General features: G+C 48.8%; 1 protein-coding gene and 1 long non-coding RNA gene across 3 annotated transcripts in view; one reads left to right on the top strand and one right to left on the bottom strand.

Moving 5' to 3' along the window:
- The window catches only part of PRDM16 (PR/SET domain 16), a 285,146-nt gene extending 266,516 nt beyond the window's left edge, over positions 1-18,630 (bottom strand). For both annotated transcript variants that reach the window (XM_086860794.1, XM_086860793.1), the window contains exon 1: positions 18,330-18,630. In XM_086860794.1, the coding sequence (XP_086716920.1) occupies positions 18,330-18,366 (37 nt within the window). In that variant the 5' untranslated portion in view covers positions 18,367-18,630. The remainder of the gene's footprint in view (positions 1-18,329) is intronic.
- Positions 13,162-16,232, top strand: LOC147649547 (uncharacterized). Its single transcript, XR_015278710.1, has 2 exons — positions 13,162-13,322; positions 13,729-16,232. It is a non-coding gene; the product is annotated as an uncharacterized LOC147649547 (long non-coding RNA).
- Positions 18,631-20,035: the final 1,405 nt, after the last annotated feature.

The raw sequence follows: 20,035 nt of genomic DNA on the forward strand, positions 1-20,035 counted from the left end.
AATTTTCCTATGGATTTTTGGGATGGAAAGCTTTCCATCACCAGAGGCACCATCCCTGACTCTGACCAAGGTGCCACATCCCAAACCCTGGTGCTGAAGGTGCTCAGAACCAATCTGGGGGTGCAGCACCTAGAAAAGCTGCTGGAGGCAGTGGGGATTCAATGTTGAAACAACCAAGGCAAAACCCCCACATCCACACAAAATCCCCCATTAATGCCCCACTGCCCAGCACCCCTGAGAGCTCTTTGCTTCCCCATCCTCCCCCAGCTCTGACAGCATCATCCCACACCCCATTTGGGCTGGAAAAGCCTGGGAGAAGGAAGGAGAAGGGAGAAGGAAGCGCAGACGCTTCTCAAAGGCAAACTGTGGCTGATGCTTCCTCCAGGCTCCGAGTCTCCATCCTTTAATCCTGTGCAACATTTATGGAACATTCCTTCCCTCCTCCTCTGGAGCAAGTGCAAATACGAGTTTGGCAAAGAGGAGCTGCCCACAAGGAAGGAACTCCTTGGAGCAGTTGCACCAGAACTTGAGCTAAACCATAACATCACACGTCTGAATTATGCTGCGAAAAATATATAAAACCTGTTATGGCATTAAAAGTTTAAACCCCATAAATCTTCAGCATGCTATTTACTGGGCTGAGAAGGTGACAGAAACAACATTGTGAAGTGGAATAGGAGAAGAAAAGAAAATGGAGAGTGGGGAGCAGAGGAAGCCCCCAGTACATGGCCAAAAACTGGAACAGGCAGGGCTGGGCCTGGCAGAGTGACCCTCAGTTCTGTGCACACACCCCCCACACAACAAACTGCTTCATTAATGTTCTGGAAAAAGGGATTTCCCAAAATATATAAGAATTTAGAAGGGGGAAAAAAAGTCATATCAGGATTAGCAGGGAAGGTAACATGGAGCAAGTAAAATTTGCTTTTTGGAAGGTGCCATTGAGAGCCCTCATTCATTTCATCCTCCTGATGCTCCCACTGGCTGGGAGGGGACAATGCTACAGAAAACAGGGATTAAGCTTGCCAGCTAAAAGGTTTGCTCCAGGATTTGACGAATTTCAGTACAAACTGGAAGCTCAAGTTAAAATAAACCCCCACATTTTGTCAGTTTTCAAGCTGGAGCTTTGCTGTAGCATCAGTCTGGTCTGAGCTGCTTCCCACAGACACAAACCCTGAGTTGTGGCTCTCAGCTCCGTGTTAGAGCACAAAAATTAGAATATTTCAGTAGTTACTGTGACAAAGATTTAAACAACCCACCACAAATTCTGCAACCTGTCAGCCCGAACTGTGGGGAAGTTATCTGGGGGCTCCAGCTGGAGCCTATCCCTCATTCAACCAACTTTCTTTCACTTATAATTGAGAACAAATTCCATTTTCATCTGTGACTGAACTTTTTGCGCCTTTGTAGCTTCAAGTCAGCTCATTAACATTACTTAGACATCGGTTTTATAGTTGAATTATACCATGTTTATACTGTGGAATTCCATTACTTAATTGCTTCACTACTGGAAATTTCAGTGGGGTTCTCATTTTTCGCATAAATCTCGAGAATAAACATGTTTCTGTATTTCTCTTACTTAATTAAGTGCATGTTTCATAAAAAAAAAAAAATAGCCAACACAGACAAATTAGGCAAAGAATCATTTGTTTAATCAAAGGGGAAATTCACGCCGCAAGTGAAGGGGGAAACTCCTGAAGCTTCGGCTCTTGCATCTGGTGAGAGCTGAGGGCTCAGACTCCTCCAAATTATCCAAATGTGTTCATCCTACAGAAAATCTGTGATGGGGACCATTTACAGTGGTCTCACAGCAAAGGAAAAAATTGGGAAGCAGGTCCCTGTGGAAAAACGAGGTTGGGCTGACCCAGGGTGGCTGCAGGGATGGAGGGAAAGGAGCTGTGCCAGCCCCTCCACCCCACACCAAGGACAATTAAATCATGGGATCATTAAGGCTGGGAAAGGCCTCCAAGGTCATCAGTCCCAACCCTTGACCCAACACCAGCCTGCCCACCAAACCACATCCCCCCCAACTGTCCTGACATGTAAAACAGCGGCGCTTCCTCTCCCCTATCCCAGGATATCTGCCCTGGCTATTCCTGGGTTTGGTTTTCTTAGGGTTTTTATCCAGGTAAAGTGTAGAGGATCCCTTTGGATCAAGGCAGTGGTTGATTTGGGTGGGGGGAGTGGGTTGTGGATTTTTCTCTGTATGTAGCCAAGGCTTTAATAAAAACACCTTCAGCAGCACTTTTAGTTCCTTCTGTCTCCCAGTGTGGGAACACCAAAGTAGTTCCTGCTCCTGTTTTGAAGGAGAGAAACAAAAAATGAAACCACAAAATACCAGGAATAAATGTCTGAATTTTAGGTCCTTAGTGGGATCATTTTGTCTTTTCACAACTCTGCCTCCCTCTCCATACAAAAGTTAGCACATCTGAATAGGTTTGGGGTTTAACAAGGGATAAAATAATGCCTAAAAATTAATGTTGGCTGGATTTAAAGTAATTAATGCCTTAACAACTATTTTCTAAGATATGAACTAAGGAAAAGAAGAATACACTTCAAAAAAAAAAAGATTCATTAGTTGCCTGCAAAGTGTGAAAGATGTCATTTCAGCCACTCATTCTTTTTAATTCTCATTTCTCTTATCATGGATCTTTATGATGATTAAGTCAAGGTACTGGGCTTTTCCTGCAACTGCAAAACAAATCTCAGACATCTTTTCCCTTGCTAGGAGTTTTGCTTTTTACAGATGGAGGCTCCCATCACTCCACCTGTCCCCTCCTGCAAAGCCAGTCAGACACTTGCTATTTGTCCCATGGTGCAAAATTCCAGCGCTTGGCTCCCAACAACTCCTCTTGTCAAAAGCTGCTCCTACAATAATTGTGGAGATAAAATTCATTCAGAAAAAATCCTCAGTTTTAGATATTCTCTCCTGTTACCCTTTAGAGGTGGCACCATCTGTCCCCTCTGCCCTTTCCTTCCAGGAGTTTGCACTGGGACACAGCTCTGTGTGTTTATGACCCAAAAATACTGACAAATCCTATTTGGGGCAAACTTTTATTTAAATATTTTAGGAATTATCACCTGGCAGCAGCAGCAAAAATCCATGGGAGCATCAGGACTCTGTGTCAGCACCTCAGTGCTGAAACGCAGCCAGGCCTGTACTTCCCAAATGAAATCTGCCTGCACAGCCACGTCCCCTCCATCCCGCAGCAATCAGGGCATTTACAGCCACCACTTCATCACATCTGAAATAATAATCAATAATTTAACAATAGTTTTCATATGACGTTATGGGCTCCGATTTTCCTCCTGCTGAGACATCTGGGGTGCTGTAAATGATGTTCCTGTGACACAAGGGGAAGGTTTGTCCAGAGGAATGACCTCTGGCAGGGCCATCTGTGCCACCTGCCCCTGGGAGCTGCAGCCCCTCAGGAGCAGCAGGAAAACACCACTGCAAAAGCTGCAGTGAGGAAAATGTTTCCACTGGTCAGGTCCAGGTATGGATAAAAATCCAAGGTATGTTTTTCAAACCAAAATAAAGGAAATTTTTGTTAGATATACAGAAGGAATTGTTGCCTGCGAGGGTGGTGGGACCTGGAACAGAGAAGCCATAGCTGCCCCTGAATCCCTGGAAGTGCCCAAGGATGGAACTTGGAGTACCCTGGGAAAGTGTCCCTGCCCTTGTCAAAGATCTGGAACTAGAAGATCTTTAAGGTCCCTTCCAACCCAAATCATTCTGATTTTATGATTTTTGATCGGAGTGCTCCAATTCACGTTTCAAGCAGCAAGTTTGGGGTTTAGAGTGGTAGATGCTTCCAAATTTAGCTCACACATTCCCACTGATATCTACAAAACCTTCTCTTGCATCCAAAAAAAGTGGGATCCCACTGCCCAGGGAGTTCTCTGCAGCTGGAAGTGTTTTAGGGCAGGTCACCTGAAAGATAAAAGACTTCACTTGGCTGCCCAGGAATGACTCTTCCCTGTACCTGGAGCAGCCCCCAAGCCACCTGCACGCAAAGGACAGCTCCAGGTGCTCTGGGGGGAGCCTGGCACAGAGGAAGGGTTGGGTTTCCAGCAGCTGGGTTCTCCTGCCCATCCCTGCAGTGCAGGAGGGTTACCCCGGGCTGGCACCTTTGATTCTTCTGGCAAGGCCCAAAATCTTTCAGGTGTTTGCACAGAGAGGCCTTTTAATCTCATTTCACGTACAAAGTCCTCTCCCCTGGCAGACAGCTCTGCCCCAGGCCAGAGCCCTCTGGGTGTGAAGCTGCCGGTGGCTTTGGGAGTAAACCCAGCAGCTTTATTCCATTTTCCACTGAACAAAAGTATTGAGGTCTCTTTGTCAGGGAAAAGCCGGGCTGGATTCCTTTATTCCCCCTGCCCTTTGCGCTCACAATGCCAGACTCTGTCTGGTGGGCCGAGGAGGGGAGTCTCCCGAGAGATCCCAACAGGATTCAGTCCTCTGGTAATGGACTGGTCGTAGTGAGTGGAAGCAGTAGGCTCCTCCACGCTTCTCTTTGAACGAGGGTAGTCTGACAGGGGTGGGAGCAATTTAAAACCGTGGGGAAAGGGAGAGCTTAGGTAGAGAAGAATGATTTCTTATCAAAGCTGCCAATAGAGGAGACCCAGGTGGTCGGGCAGAGGGGGATCCCAAAGCCTGGAATGAGCAGATGAGGTTCAGGAACAAACGGCAGCTTTTAGCAGCTCAGCCCAGCCTCGGGAGGGGACAATCAACACCTCTGGCAGGGACAGGGCAGGAGGCAGGAGCCTGGTGTCCTCCTGGGGGGTGGCAATGCTGAAATTTCCTCCTAGGAAACTCAAGACCCACAGGTAGGAGCGGCATTCCGGAGGGGGCTGGGATCCAGGGGCTGGTCAGGAATTCCATGAAATATTTTATACACATCCACACGTGGGAGAGATGGGCAATGGGAAGCCACAAGAACACGCTTAGACACGATGGTTAACAAAGCTCTCCAAACCTGCTGGGGCTGATTTTGAAGTGCAGAGGAAGGACACAGAAGATTTTGCAGAGATTTGGGTGATTTTTCAGTTTGTCTCTCATCTTGGGCCCTGTCAGAGGTGGGTCACTCCCATTCCGTTCCATTCCTCATCTCAAATGAAACAGAATTCTCATTTTTGTCTGTTTTCTGGGAAGAATAAAAGCAGTTTGTCTAAGAAACAGCCACAGTGCTGGAATAAAGTTGTTCTCAGGCAAGGAAACTCTGCAACTGCTGTCACCAAACAATTGGGGCTTAAAAACATTTAAAAACCTGTATTAAAGTGCTGTGCACAGGAAACATCCCAGACTACGGTGAAGACATTGAGAATCCATCTAATACCTTGAAGTGTGTGGGGGGAAGCCTAATCTGTTTTGATAATTCCTGACATTAAACAGTGATAAATAATTAAATCTGTTTAACTGTTTCATTAACTAAAGATAGATGGGGAGAGCTCCACAGATAGAATATAGATCAAAAAGATTGAGGCTGGCTCTAAATTCCCCTGATGTTTTATGACACCATTTGTATTCTGTCACTCACTAGCTTTATGTATAGTCCAAGCTGTGAACTGAATACCCCATTCAGAAAGCCACTCACTCTGCATGTTATTGCAATTTAATATTTTCACACACAGACACATCATTATCTTGGAACCCGACACTGCAAGGAGAATTCAGTAATTTTTCAAGAGTGCTGGTTGGTTTTTTTTTTGTTCTAATGCAAGCACCGAGGCACAAGGATCTAAATGGCCACTCTGCCAATATTTAACCTCTACATAGTTACAACAGCATGTTGGTACTGGGCTGTTTTAGGGGCTTTTTCTCATTTTAAATGTGTCATGTTGTTGAAATAATTAAAAAGGAAAATTAAGAATATGCAACTGTATACAAGAATAAAACTCCTTGCAGAGTCATAACTTGTGACTCTGAACTAGAAGTAGAAATATAAAATATGTATGTTGACATGGAAGTCTTCCAGGCTGTCTCTTCAGTTACCAAAACATTGCCTTGGAATGGGATCATCACACTTATCATGGGATCCTGAGGGGGCAGAAATACATATTGCTCTGGGATATATGAATCAGGCACAGAACTCTACAAATTGCAAATGTTATAAATAAATAAATAAATAAATATTAAAAAAAACCAACAACAACAAATATTTAAAAGCCAAATCACACCAGAGGAACTTTAGAAGTGGAGACAAAGGCAGAGCTGATTTTTTTCCATGGAGATAAATCCATCTTACCCCAGCCCCTTGGTGGTTAATCATTAACCAGAGCTACACAGGGACTCAGACAGAAGGAAAAACTCTATCTGGAAACACCACGGATGTCCCAAAGATTCCAGGGCCTCTGGGACCTGCTCCAGAGTCCTGCAAAGTCCATGGGAAGACCACCAGGAACCACCAAGGCCCTCAGCAGGTTTGGGGCTCCCAGCAGTGAGATTTTGATGCTGCCCAAGGCCAGCCCAGCTGTGGGGAAGGTTCCCTCAAGGCCCTACAGAGCTGCACAGGAAGAAAGGCAAAATTCCATCCTGGAATTCCCAGTTCCTGCTGTTGAGTTGGACAGGAGCCCCAGTTTTCCCTGTTACAACCTCGGGATTTCCACAGAGAGAGAAAAGAGGGCTCAAACCAAAGAGGGCTCCAGGGATCTCCCTGTATTTCACTTTCCCCCCACCTGATTTATCAAAGCTCTGGATTCTACAGTGAATAACCAGGAAATCTCAGGCAGGGAGGGTGGGGAAGGCCATTTCTCTGTGCTTTTTCTCCATGTGTGGGACTGGGGCTGAGCCACTGTCCCATCAGCTGACCCATCAGCTCCCCCAGCCCAGCCTGCAGGTCCTTACTCCTGGCCTGAAAAGCTAAATCCCCCAATATAACACAAAAATAACACAAATATGACACAAATCCCTCAGCTATCATAGCCATAGGAACACCAAGGAGGTGCTGAGTGGAATTAATTCTGCATCAGGGCTTTCTCCGGTTAATGCCTCCAGACTTATTTCTCAAACTGCTAAACCATGATACTTAATAATAAAAAAACCAACTGTTTGGTTACTGTCCATGGAGTAAAAATAGATTTATAGATGGGTGTTAAACTCTGGCTTCTTCCCCTGATCTACTGCAACAGATAATGCTGTTCCAAAAATCAATATTTAGCTGGGAATTGACTCTTGGTCATGAGAGAAACTCTCTGTCTGTAGCTGGAGATGATGTTGGTGACACCAACCTTGGGGACACCCACGCTCCTTCCAGAGCCACCCAAAAATGCTTCTTGATCTGAAAATGGGACTTAAAAAGCTAAGAGCAAGTTAGGAGAGGAAATGAAAAACACGTTCCATGTTTTTTCTTGGAAACAGGGAACATCTGCATTATCCACCTGCTGCTCGGAGCAGCTGGGGAGTCCAGCAGGGATTCTCTGGGGGTATTTCACAGGCTGGTGTCTCTTTGCTTCACAGGTGCACCAATTTTTTATGTAAATAATCATAAACCCCAGACAATAAATTATCTCAGGAAGCACTAGAATCCTAAAAGGTCTCAACTGCCCAAATATTGTATCTGTGTGGAAAACCAGGAATGTCTGAATGTTTGAGGGAGCATGAGTAGCTCCTCAGGCATTTCCTTGAGGACACCAGTGAAGATAACTTGGATTTCCTGCAGGCTCACCTGAGAAAATCCCTCCCTGATAAGCACTATCAGGAACAGAGGACAAAAGAACAAATTCTGTCCCAAACTTTCCCTGGATAAAGACTTGCAGGGGATTCTAGCAGGAAATGTTTAAGAACTCCCAAAGTAACCAAGATCTGGTTTTATTCTCCTATATGGGATACATGAGCAGAACTGTTGCTGAGCAAAGGGCTTTTCAAAGTTCTCCACGAGGCATCAACTCCTTTTAAATCTGCCTATTGTGCTATGTAGGGATTGAAATTTATTTTATCCCTATGTGATAATTCTGAAATAAAATATATGATCACTCGCAAGTTGTTCAGGTTCTTTATTTCACATTGAGGCAATAAAATATAAAATGAAAACAGTCCTTTTCTATAAACTAAAAAATAAATGGTGGAGCGATTTTATACTACATGAACTCGCAGCACAGCCATTTAAAAATTCATTTACATGATTGAGCCCAAAAGGTCCATTTGCCATGAAATAAAAAACACTAAACACTGTCCTGAAAGAAAAGAAAATGCCAGACTACAAGTAAACAAAAGCCTTTTTTTTATTAGTGCCTGAGATGGAATGAAGGATTTTAAGCCAAATATGAAACTTGGGGAAAAAAAAGAAAAAAAAGGGAGAAATCTGGTGCAACAAATTCAACTAAATCATCCCAAGGACCTTGGTGGGAACTGGACCAACCCAAAGGTGATTAATGAGACACTGCTGGTCCAGAAATCACAGTGAGTGCATCCCTCCCATTTCACAGATGGAGCAGCTGAGGGTAAATTATTTTTTAAGCTGGGAAAGTTACTTTGTCAGCTCAGTGAAATGCCAAATTCCTGATTTTCCTGCATCCTGGAACAGGTAATGTTGTTTCAGTCTGCTCCAAGTTGGTTTTGTTGTAATAACAGGGCACAGGAGCTTCCCCCATTCCAACACTGCTCCATTCTGCAACTTTTCCAAGTTCAGAGCAAAACTTCAGGTCAAACTTCCTGCATTTCTTTCAAGCCAACTAAACCTGACCCCAAAGAAAGAGAAGAAACACTTCTGCTAACACAGCCCTGGAGCTGGGGGCCAGTCCTTGCCTGGAGCTGGTCCCAGCCCAATCCTGCGCCTAAACTCAGGTAAAGCTGTTCTGTGGCAATGATGGAAAAGTCTTTTCCCCCCTCATCCTGCAGCTTTCCTGACACCCCACAGAGCCCAGGCAGCCAACAGAGAGCTGTGATCCCAATCCCAACCCTCCACAGTCACTGGCACAGCTCTGGGCCCTCCAGACCGAGGAGAGAAACTGCCCTGGGCTTCTTTAGTCCCCCTGAAGTGATTTCATACCGAGTAGTAAATAAAGCTGATTTTTCCCCCTGCCCTGCCACACCAATAAAACAATAAATTGGTATCACTTCCAACAAGGTGCCGCTGCTGTAAAGTTAAAGATAGGGAAAGAAAATGAACTACTGGTTATGACAGCAGGGGAAGGGAGAAGAAATAAATAAAGCTGAGTGCGTGCAAGGGAGCAGATGGCTCATGTCCAGTGTGGCCCATCCTCTGTGGATTACTCCCCTGGAAAGGAAGTCCTTGCCACTTCAGAAAACAACAATCTGTCTAAAAAATGCTGAGGTTATAGAATTGATCTTTCCTTAAGTTAAGGAGAAAAACCAACCCGAGCCAAACTGCATTTCTGCATCAGATATTGATCTGCAGCCGCTGAAAGTGAACCCCCTTAAAGCAGTTATAGACCCATATTTGTACATTTTATTATGCACGTGCACACAAATCTCTGGGGCTGTGTCCTCAGCTGGTGAAAATTAGGTTCACTGATGTTGATGCTGATTTACATGACTCAGGGATCTGGCCTCTCATTTAAAAAAGAAACCCTGAGTTTTACCAGCTTAGGCTCAGATCAGGCACGGGTGCTATACCTGGCCTTGGTCACGGGCTACTCATCTCTCAAACCAGCCCTGGGTGCTCTTACACAGGGAAAAGATTCATTTAAAAATCAAAGAGAGCAGTTTTGTGGCTGGACTGTGGCTGTATCTGAAAAATACTCTGGTGGAGTGAGGGAGGGTACAGTGTGAACCCAAGTACCAGGATGTGAGTGTGTGGAGTTTTTGGGTTCGGATGAGCTGTGCTGGGAAGAACCTCACAGAATCAGGAGTGAGGGCTGATTTTGGAACACAGAGTGGGATGGGCACAGCCTCAGCTCTTCCCTCCCACCTCAGAGCCCAAAGGAACACCCAGAGCTGGTTTAGGATGTTCCCTACTGGGTCTCTTGGAAAGAAAAGCTGTAGGCAGGGAGCCAGTGGTGGAAATGATGCTGAATTTTTGAATATTCCTCATCTGCACTGCTGACAAAACTGCTCCTTGCACTTGCCCTCCCAAAACTGGGATTACAACTGGAGTAACACCAATTTGATTCAAAAAAATCCTGAGTGCTGAGAGTCCATCTCCAAACCAGGGAGCTGGAGGCAGACAGGAGGGGATTTTCTGCTGGGGAAGCAATCCATGAATCATTCGATAAAGCCTCCACGCGATAATGAATAGCCAACCTTCTCTGGTGGTGATAAGATATTTTAACTGAAAACATCAGGCCATGTTTAAAAAATGATTACAAATTATTTTAACAGTGTATTTGCAGAGGGTTATAAAAACAGCTATAATATTTTTGTCTTGGATTCTAGAATTACCAGGGTGACAGCTAATGCAGTAATGATTTGTTTCAAATGCCAGTGTTTAAGCTGTATAAAGCTGATTTTATACATTTTTCCAGTAGGCCGCATTGTAGTTAATGAAATTAAACACACCAATCGCATTTGTCCCCAGGGGATGAGGAACTGAACACGCCACTGGTTTATTTTTTTATTAAAATAAATTGCAGCCAGCAAGATGGACTAATTGCCTACAGAATTGAAAAAGAAACATTCCATTGATATAATTAAGCCAATTTTCATGGACAAAAATAGTTATAGTGGATATAAAATAAGCAGAGCATTCAGGGCAGTTTGACTTCTCCCCACCCCTCTGTATTTTGTCCAGAACATTAACTATTAAACGAATACGGATCTCAAACGGGCTGACAGCGTTATCTGGTAATGATGGCTAAATTGATCCCAATAGCTAAGGCCGGGGCATTGTGTCTCAGGGCTCTGCTGGGAGAGTTCCCAAGCCAAGAATAACAGAGCAGAAAAAAAAAAAAAAAATAATAAAAAAAATCCCACCACCTCCCAAACCGGACCTTAAAGCAAAACACCTGAAAGATGTAAAACTATTGAGGCAAAAATAAATCAGCACCTGGTTTCTCTTGGGCTGACACTTCACCCCCAGTGCCTGTGCAGCCCCTGCTTTGGGGAGGGCTGTGGTGCAGCCAGCCCCACTCTTGTCCCTAATATAATTACAAAAAGGGAATGGTGGAGAGAAGACAAAGTCTTTCCACACCAGCTCAGTGCAGACCAAGATTTACCGTGATGGGAGCATTATTCTGTGGCCTACTGGAAATAATTTGGCTGTCTCAGTCCATTTTCACCTGGCAAATGTCTTCCCAAGAAGACCAGTGGCCTCATTTGCAGCACAAAAGCGGGTTCAGTGGTACAGAAAACCCCATCTTATTAGTTATTTTTTATAAATTTGAGTAAAACACCTCTTTTAAGGGCATGTGATGAAAGTTCAGTCATCCTCTGAATAGAAACTTTCCTTCCTCCCACTGTCCTGCACACCTCTGCACAGAGAAGCACTTAAATCCATGGAAAAGAAGTTCATTTTCCACACCTATCCACCAAGACATCCCTTGCTGCAGGGAAATTTATTCCCAATTACAGAAGAAAAAACAAACAAAAAACCCAGATAAAAGATCTCCTTATTCAGGGTATGAGCACTGAGAAGCATGATGCACACTTAGTGCAGGGATGAAAGCCATATTTCATTTTTATGAGCAAAGAAGATGCCATCACTCAGGGAAGGAAGAGGAGGAAGAAATCCTCCTTGGGACAGGGACACCCCGTTACGGATTTGGACTCTGCACAACTCAAACCCAACTGCAATAAAAATGAAAATAAACAGCCGTGAGGAGGTAGCGCTGATGCATGAAAATCCATTAGGAAAATAAAAGAAATAATAAGGTCGTAGATCTTTTCCACTCCAACATCCATGACCTGAAATTCCTCCAGAAAAAAAAAAGGAAAAAAAAAAAAAAAAAAAAGAAAAAAAAAAAAAGGGAAAAATAATAAGGAAAGAGGAAAAAAAAAAGGGTGTATTTAAGATCTGAAAGCCCAGCAGGAATTTTGGAGGAGGATGCCATATCAACAGGCTGTTACCCAGAGTGAAACAAATGTGTTTGCACATCCCCTTCAGATGTGTCCATCCCCAGCTGCAGACAGACACCGTGGACATGTATTTATTGATGTGCTAGGCTCTTGCCCCCCTGGGATGAACGATATCTTTTGGGAAACAGGCATGAAAAAATCATTATTCAGCCAAGATTTGGATGTTTCCCGTTAATGTTCGGAGTCGCTCAAGTTTGTCATTTAAATAATCTCTAACTGTGGGGAAAAATAAACACATCCAGTAATAAGGGAGAGCCAGCAAGTTGTGGAAACAAACCCTGAGCTTGTCCTGGCCCACGGAGGGCACAAACAATCCCAGGTGCCATCAGCCCTGTGCTACAGAAAGGATCTGGGTTGGAAATGCAGGTTTTTCTTCCAATAAACAATTTCACACAGGAGAAATTTAAATGCAATAAGAGGGGGAAATAATGATAAACATAGAGAATGTAAATTTTACAGTTAGAAGGGCAAAAGCAGTCCTGAGAAATATAGATTGTCCTCCTCATCCTGTCAGCGGGAGCAGGCAGGGATCCTGTACGAGTCACTGCACACACCTCCTCCCTTCCCCAGCCCTGCCGGAGGATAACAACTCATTCCCCACCATCCAGGTGGCTCCTGAGCCTCACCTCCTTCATGTTTGCAAACTTCTCAGGCCTTTGTCTTTAAAGCACCGTATTAAATAGCACAGAGCTTTTATAAAACACATAAGCCGTAATAATCATAGCCATAATCACAATAATAACACTTCTCACTCAACAGGGCCTTTCCTTGCGAGAATCTCCGGCTGCTTTGCAAAGGCGAATGAGCGCAGCCGCGCCTGGCGAGGCGATTTCCCTGCGGCCCGGGAGATTCCCGGGGCTCTCCCCCCGGCGATTTCCCTGCGGCCCGGGAGATTCCCGGGGCTCTCCCCCCGGCGATTTCCCTGCGGCCCGGGAGATTCCCGGGGCTCTCCCCCCGGCGATTTCCCTGCGGCCCGGGAGATTCCCGGGGCTCTCCCCCCGGGGATCGGAGCCCACAGCCCGGCGAGCAGGTGGGACCCGGCACAGCGGGGCCGGAGAATGCCGGCAGAATTCCCGGCTCGTGGAACGCTCCCAGCCGCTCGAGCAGCCGGGTATCACTCCAGCGAGCGGCGGCGATGAATTGCAGCGCTGCCGTGCTGTGAAATCCAAGCTCCGGCCTTGCCTTTTGCCTGCGAGGGAGCGGGGATTGTGCGCGCTCCAGGTGCGCTGCGCTTCGCCCCGGCCGGCCCTTCCCCATCCTGCTCCTTTGGGGCTCTCTGCTCCCGCTAGCCCGTGGCTGAACATCGGACAGAAGGGCAGCTCCGTGCTCTTCCCGACCTCAATGTCTTCCCCAGGTATTTTTAATAGCAGCCCTCAGGAAAATGCTGGTTTTATTTTTATCCCCCCAGCTCATTAAAGACCTCCTCTTCTATCCCTGAGCCCACACAGCCGTCCCAGTGCAAAGCCTAAAAATGAAGCAGGTTTAGATGTTCGAGGAAGTGTTTTAAAATACAGATTCACTGCGATTTCTGCACAGAACATTCTGGTTCGTGACCATGCAGTAGCTGTGATTTTATTGCGTGTTGCGAGACCTTTGTATGTGCGCTGCCAGCCCGACAGACAAACGCTTCTGCACAGACACGTCTTGCACCGGCACGGGGGGTTTACAGCAAACGGCAATTCAGTGAAATCGGGAATTCGGTGAAATTGGATTAACGTGCCTTTCTCTGACGCACTTTACAAACTTGTATTTCTCTGCAGACACGCCAGTGCCCCGTGATGCGAACACACGCGGATGGGCATCACACACCTCACCCGAGCTGCTCGGACACCCACGAGCGCTGCCGGGAGCGAGGGCCAGACCCGGACCCCCGACCCCTGCGTCTCCTGCAGCACTTTGGCACCTCGGACCTGCTGCTCTGCGGGGGAGAGAAGCCAGTGCCCCTCGTCACAGCCCCAGCTCGGTGCCCCCGTTTGCCAAGTCCCTGCCCAGGCCAAGGAGAGGATGTGCCCTGCAGTTGTTCCCTCTATGCTTTTTCCCAAATAACCCACGCGGGACGAGTGGGGAAATTGATACATTGTATTTGTAGAATTTAGTGGGGAAAGAAAAGGAAATTAAGAGTAAAGTGATCTCAAATCCTCGGCGATTTTTGTTGAAGCGCTAATTACGCACCACCTTAATTAGCGGATCACCACCCGCCCCCCCCCTCCCCTGCCCAGCATCCCTAATTGCCTAATTGAACAGATCCGGGGCAGGACAGAGGGGACCCAGGCACAGCGGGGACCCGGCGGTGGCGGCCCCGCACCTGCGCGGGTTTCCGCGGCCGCGGCTCGGGAGAGCTTTGGGGACCTCCCGGTCACCGAGGGCAGGGGACAGGGCCGGGCACAGCACGGCCGCTCGCTGCCTCCCTCCGCTCCCCTCGGGGCTCGGGGCTCTGGGTAGGGACAGGGCAGAAGGAGAGCTTTGGAGATGGGAAAAAAATCTAAACGCCCGGAAGCGCCATAAATTTTATCCTCCGTGCGTTGCAGCTTTGGAAGCGCCTGTGAGAACACAAACGGAGCCATGCACTGGGAAGTGGCGCTTAGGCTCCAGCTCCGTGTTCTCTCCTCTCCCTCTCCCTTTTCCCTTCACTGTCTCATCAGTCTTAATTAAAATAAAGTTAATAAAATATCAGTAAACGGGGAGCCGGTTCTGTCCAAGAAAGCGAAGGCTGAAACCGAGGAAGCGGCGCTGGGCACGGCAGGGCTGGATTCACAAGCGTTTTCCTGTCACTGCAGCCTGCCCGGAGGATGCACCCAGCCCTGCCTGAAAACTCCGGCTCCGAAGTGTGCCTCAGTCCTGTTCCTAACACTGAAAGGGAAACGGGGCTGCAGAAATATCAACCACCGTGTGCCAGCACGAGCATTTATTTAAGAGCCTGCGATCCCGCCCAGCCGTGTGTAGCTTGGTGTTGTATCTGTACTCAGAAAGTCAGGGATTTCGAAAGGAAACGAATTTGCTTTAAGCGTGCAGCGCCCAGGTCCTGTGTTATTCACCTCCTCTGCATCCTCTCTCTGCCAACAGCAGCGAGACCCCCGGCTGCTGCGGAACCTTCTCCCCACTCACACAGATTTTATTTTCTCTCGGAAGGACGAGGCCCTTGGAGCCGGGGACACGGCGTGGCCTTCTACCTGCCCGTCCCGCTGATCCCCTTCGGGGCTGCGGGTGGTCGAGCCCCCCGGAGCCGCGGGGGAGGGGGGGCAGCTCTCACCTGGGTGCCGACACCCCCGGGGCTGCTGCGCCTCCCAGCACCCTGAGAGAGCCTCGTCTTTTAATTTACAGCCATTTCTAAAGGCTCGCAGCCCGGCCGGGAGTCACAAGGCGAGCGATAACCACTCCCGGCTCCGGCTCATCTCCGCTGCCCCCGGTACCTGCCGCTTTCCCGGTGTGAGTGGGACTGAAATTGCCGAGAACTCCGCTCCCACCCCAGCGCACACGCGTTCGCCCCCTTTCCCAGGCAGGTAATACAGTCGAATTCCCAGCGGAGTCTCACATCTGCTTAAAATATTGTCCAATGAAATGAAATTCTCCAGCACAGCGCGTTTTTAAAGCCCCGCATGGCACTGCCTCGCACGGCTCGGCGGCCGCGCTCCGGGGCCCTGCGGCTTTTCCCAGCACCCGCAGCAGCCCCCGGGGCTGGAGCACCAGCTGCAAACGGACCTGCGGGGGCCCGTGCGGTGAAAGAAGTTGTCGCTACCTCGCCGCGGAAAATACAGAGAGATCCCACACTCGTGTCCGTGTTTAATCTGTTTCGCAAATAAATACTCCTGGGATATTGAAACCTTAGCTCTGGACTACTGTTTTGAACTGTGATCCCTAAAAAATCCTCGGTTGAAACCCCATAAACCGTTGGGCCTTGTATTGTATTAAACACCTGATTTTAATCAGGGCTCAGCCTCCGAGCAGGCGCTTCCGGGCGTGTTCGCAGCCGCCCCGCGGCCGCTGCCGCAGCTCCGGCCGCCGGGAAGGGCTCGCTCCCGGCCCCGGAGCACCCAGCTCTTCCCCGAGCTCTTGAGATACCCAGGCACGGAAAACCTTTTAGCCCTTAAGCTGCAGGAGCTCGTTGAGAGCTCATGGGGGGAGTGTGGAGGGTTCCACTCGCGGATCCGCATCGCACTCACCGGGGACACATCTGTAAAAACCCGCAGTGAACCCGCTGGGAAACATCTGCAAAAAAACTGTGGCTTTTTCAAGAAGTAAAAAGGGGGAAAAAAAAAAGAAAAAAGGAGAGGCTAGGGAAAAAAACAATTAAAAAAAAAAAAAGGAAAAAAAAGGAATATAAAAGTAAAAGGTCATAGTGAAATGTTCCACCTTATTTAACCATTGAACTTTGCTTTTCCAGCCAAGAGAGCTCTGAAAATCATTCCTCACTGTAACAATCTAAAACAATAAGTGGCGACTTTTAAAAAAGTTATTATTTGAACAGGGACGCTCAAAATGAGTGTTTATTGAAAAAATAAAATAAAGTAAAATAAAATCCTTGGATTAATTCAAAGAACTTCCCGAATAACGCCCCAGCCATGGGGTGACAATGTTGACAACGTCAAGAGTGACCCATCCCGCCCTGAGCAGCGCTGGTGCTCGCAGAGCCGAGGGAGGTGCTCGGGGGACACAGGGACACACTTTGGGGACAGGGGGACCTTTCTGGAGCGCGGTGGAAAATGTGGCGACACCAAGGCAAACCGCGGGGCCTGGGGCTGCTGCGTGGCTGCCGCAAAACAAGAACGGCGGCCGGAGTTCGGGGCCGGCGACAAACCCGGCGACAAAGCGACTTTGTGAGGAAAACTCTCCCCAGGAGCCGCGCTGGGTCTGGAGAAGGGTCTCCAGGAACGGGGGTGTCCTCCCCGGGAAGGGGCGACTGCGGCTCATCCCAGGGCACCAGCCCTGCCAGCTGACCTTGGCGGCGTGGAAAAGCTCCGAAACAACGAACTTGAATGACAAAAACCAACCCCGGAGCCCGCTGGGGCGCCCGCGACCCCTCGGCGGCCGCTGGGAGAAGCTGAACCCCGAAGGGGTTTGTAGGGGGCTGTCCCCATCACCTGGGGGGATCCCCTCAGCTGGGGGGATCCTCCCGCCCCACGCCCGGCTCTGAACGAGCCCAGGTCCCCCGGGAGGCTCCCGTGGAATCCCACGCGAGGGAGCCGGAGCCGCTGCTCGCCCGAGCCTCCTCCGAGCGCTACGAGCGGAGTTTCCAGCGGGGCACAGACCGAGCTGGAACTTCTGCAGCTCCAGATATTTCGCACAGAGAAAGAGCGAAACAGAAACTAAATAATAGTAGTAGTATTAGTAGTCGTAGTAGTAGTAATAATGATAATAATAATAATGACGATAATCATAATAATACTAATAATACTAGTAATAATAGTAGGGCAGATAGGCTGCCCGGGCTCCGGGATCCTGCGCTGCCACCGGAACCTAACAGGGAATCACCGAGGAACCATCCCGAGCCTTTGCAGCGGGACTGCGGGAGCGGGGACAGAGAGGACCCGCTCTTCCCTACAAAAGCCACACTCTCCTCTTCGGAAAATCCAGTCTAAAAATGACTCGAAAGAAAGAAAGAACGGGAGAGGGTCCGCTGGAAGACGGAGGGAAAAAGCTGCGCGAGACTTATGAGCTTCAATTCCACCCCCAAGTAAATTTTAAAAAATTAAAAATTAAAGACACTCCCCCACACTCCCCTCCCCCAGGCCTTCTTAACCCCCAGCTGGGACACCCGAGCTGCCTTCAGGATCTTCCCTCTGGACCTGCGACTCCAAAGCCCCTCACTGAGAGCGGATCCATTTTTGCTACAAATTCTCTTCCTTCCCTCTCCTCGATAATTGTTCCCGAGACCAGAAGGGTTTCTCCCACTCCCCCCCCTCCCGCCGTCTCTGCCTGTCTCTCTCCCCCCTCCAGCGCTCCGTCTCTCGGCTCCCGCCGGCAGATGCCAAACGCAGACCTCTAGCGCCCACTATTTCAGGACCCGGGAATATTATTTCACAAGACTTGGAACGACTCAATAAAAAAAAAAAAAAAAAAAAAAAAAAAAAAAAAAAAAAAAAAAAGTTGCTCGCTATCCCCTTTCGTCAACTTCCAGCTAACTTTCGCTTTTCTCCCCCGGCCCCGCACCGCCCGCCGTGCCCGCCGTAGCGCGGAGCGGCGCGGGGCAGCGCGGAGCGGCGCGGGGCAGCGCGGGGGGACCCGCGCCCAGGGGCGGGCGGGCTGCGGGGCTGCGGCCGCCGCGGGGAGGGCGAGAGGGGCTCAGCCCCGCGCAGCCCCCGGCCCGGCTCCGTGCCCCCGGCCCCGCCGCCGGTACGCGGAAGAAAGGAGAGAAAGGACCTACTTTTGGGCAGTTTTCTCGCCCTCGCCTTGGATCTCATCGTGTCGGCGTGTGGATTCCTCTCCTCCTCCTTGAGCCCAGAAGCAGCTACACACTATCTTCATCTCCCCAGCATTGTCAGTTTGGACACCTTCGCACATGCGCACAGAGCATTCAATCTGACACCCTCACCAGGGCCAAAAAAACTTTCCAATGTATTCATCATCATCGGGCTGGTTTGGTGGTTTTTTTTTTTTCCCTTTTTTTTTTCTTGTTTTTTTTTTTTTTTGTCCTATCCTCTTCCTCAGACCACTTATCTCTGCCCCCTCCTCTCTGCCGGCACCATCACAGCCTTCCCCTGATCTGCCCCTTTAAGAAAAATCAGCCCTCTCCGCTCCTAACCCTCCGCACACTGACCTTACACACTGGACAATATTTAAGGATCAAGGTGCCATCCTATAAAGAGGTGATTATTACTATATTATTATTATTACTTCTAAATAGCAATGCTGTAGAGGAAGTTTGTTAACAGTTGTCATCTTGTAAACGTTCCTAGTTTGGACATGCTTTTGTTTTTAATCTGAAAAATGTTTATTTACGTAACTTTTCAACCAGTGTCTGTCTGCATTTTCTTCTTTTTTTTTTTTCCTTTTTTTTTTTCCCCCTTCCTCTCCCCTTTCGGCTCGGGAGGGGTTGTCTAACTTTAAAAGTAATAACTTTTAAAATAAGAGAACTTGCGCTGTTGTGTTTTGTCGGTATTTCTCGTATTTCTACCACAATTTTTCCAACGTTCGGCAGCTTCGCTCCTCATCCCCGGCTCGGGTTTGTCGGTGTTTGCGGCGGTTTACCCTCGGTTTGTCGCGGCAGCCCCGCCGGGAGGGCCCCGGGCCCCGCGGGAGGGGTCGGGGAGGGAGGGCGGCCGCTCTGCTCTGCCTTTCAGGTGGAAGGCAGCGCGCTGGGGCAGCGCTCCCCAGGGACGGGGGAAGCCACCAGACACCTGAGGAAAGGGGGGAGAGGAAGGAGAGACACCCTCGGAGCGCCGGGGAGCCCCCCAGGACCTGGCCGCCCCCCCGAGCGGAGGTAGCGAGCGCTGGGGCAGAGCCGCTTTGAAGAGAGGAGCGAAGTGTAAATAGCCGGTGATTGATGTGCTGGCTTTGACTGCGGAGAAAGCACTATTTTAATTCAAGTGGCCAGGTCAGATGGTCACAGAAGAAGGTTGAAAGGTAGGATTTAATGAGATTAATATGGAGAGAGGGAGAAACGCGCGTCGTCTTAAACATTCCAAAAAATAATGGGGTGAGGGCAGCGCGGAGCTCCGCGCTGGAGGTGCGGACCCATCCCGGGGAGCCCTCGCACCGAAGGGCACCGCAAAAAAAACAAAGCAAAACTTGTGTGGGTGCGTCAGGTCCCTGCTGGAAGCCATTCCGCCAGCTGCACTCCTGCCCTGCAGGTGGAACTGGGGAGGGGGGGGAATATTCCTGCTAATTACCGGTTTTCCCCTCCTCAATAAACTCTTTAATTGCAAATGGGACCAGAGGCCTTTCAGATGCTACCGAGGAGCCGGCGTTCGAGGGAAGGGTGGGGAAGCAGGAGGCCAAATAAAATAAATCCGTTTGAAGGGAACTAGGAGCCACGTGTCGCCTAAAATGCCGAAGCGGTGCCTGTGAATTCCTGCCTCGAGGACGCCGTTCCACGGCGCGCCGGGCACCCCGAGGTTGGAAAAACAAGCT

The sequence above is a fragment of the Cyanistes caeruleus genome, chromosome 22 (assembly GCF_971803275.1).
Source record: "Cyanistes caeruleus chromosome 22, bCyaCae1.hap1.1, whole genome shotgun sequence".
Classification (NCBI taxonomy): Eukaryota; Metazoa; Chordata; class Aves; order Passeriformes; family Paridae; genus Cyanistes; species Cyanistes caeruleus.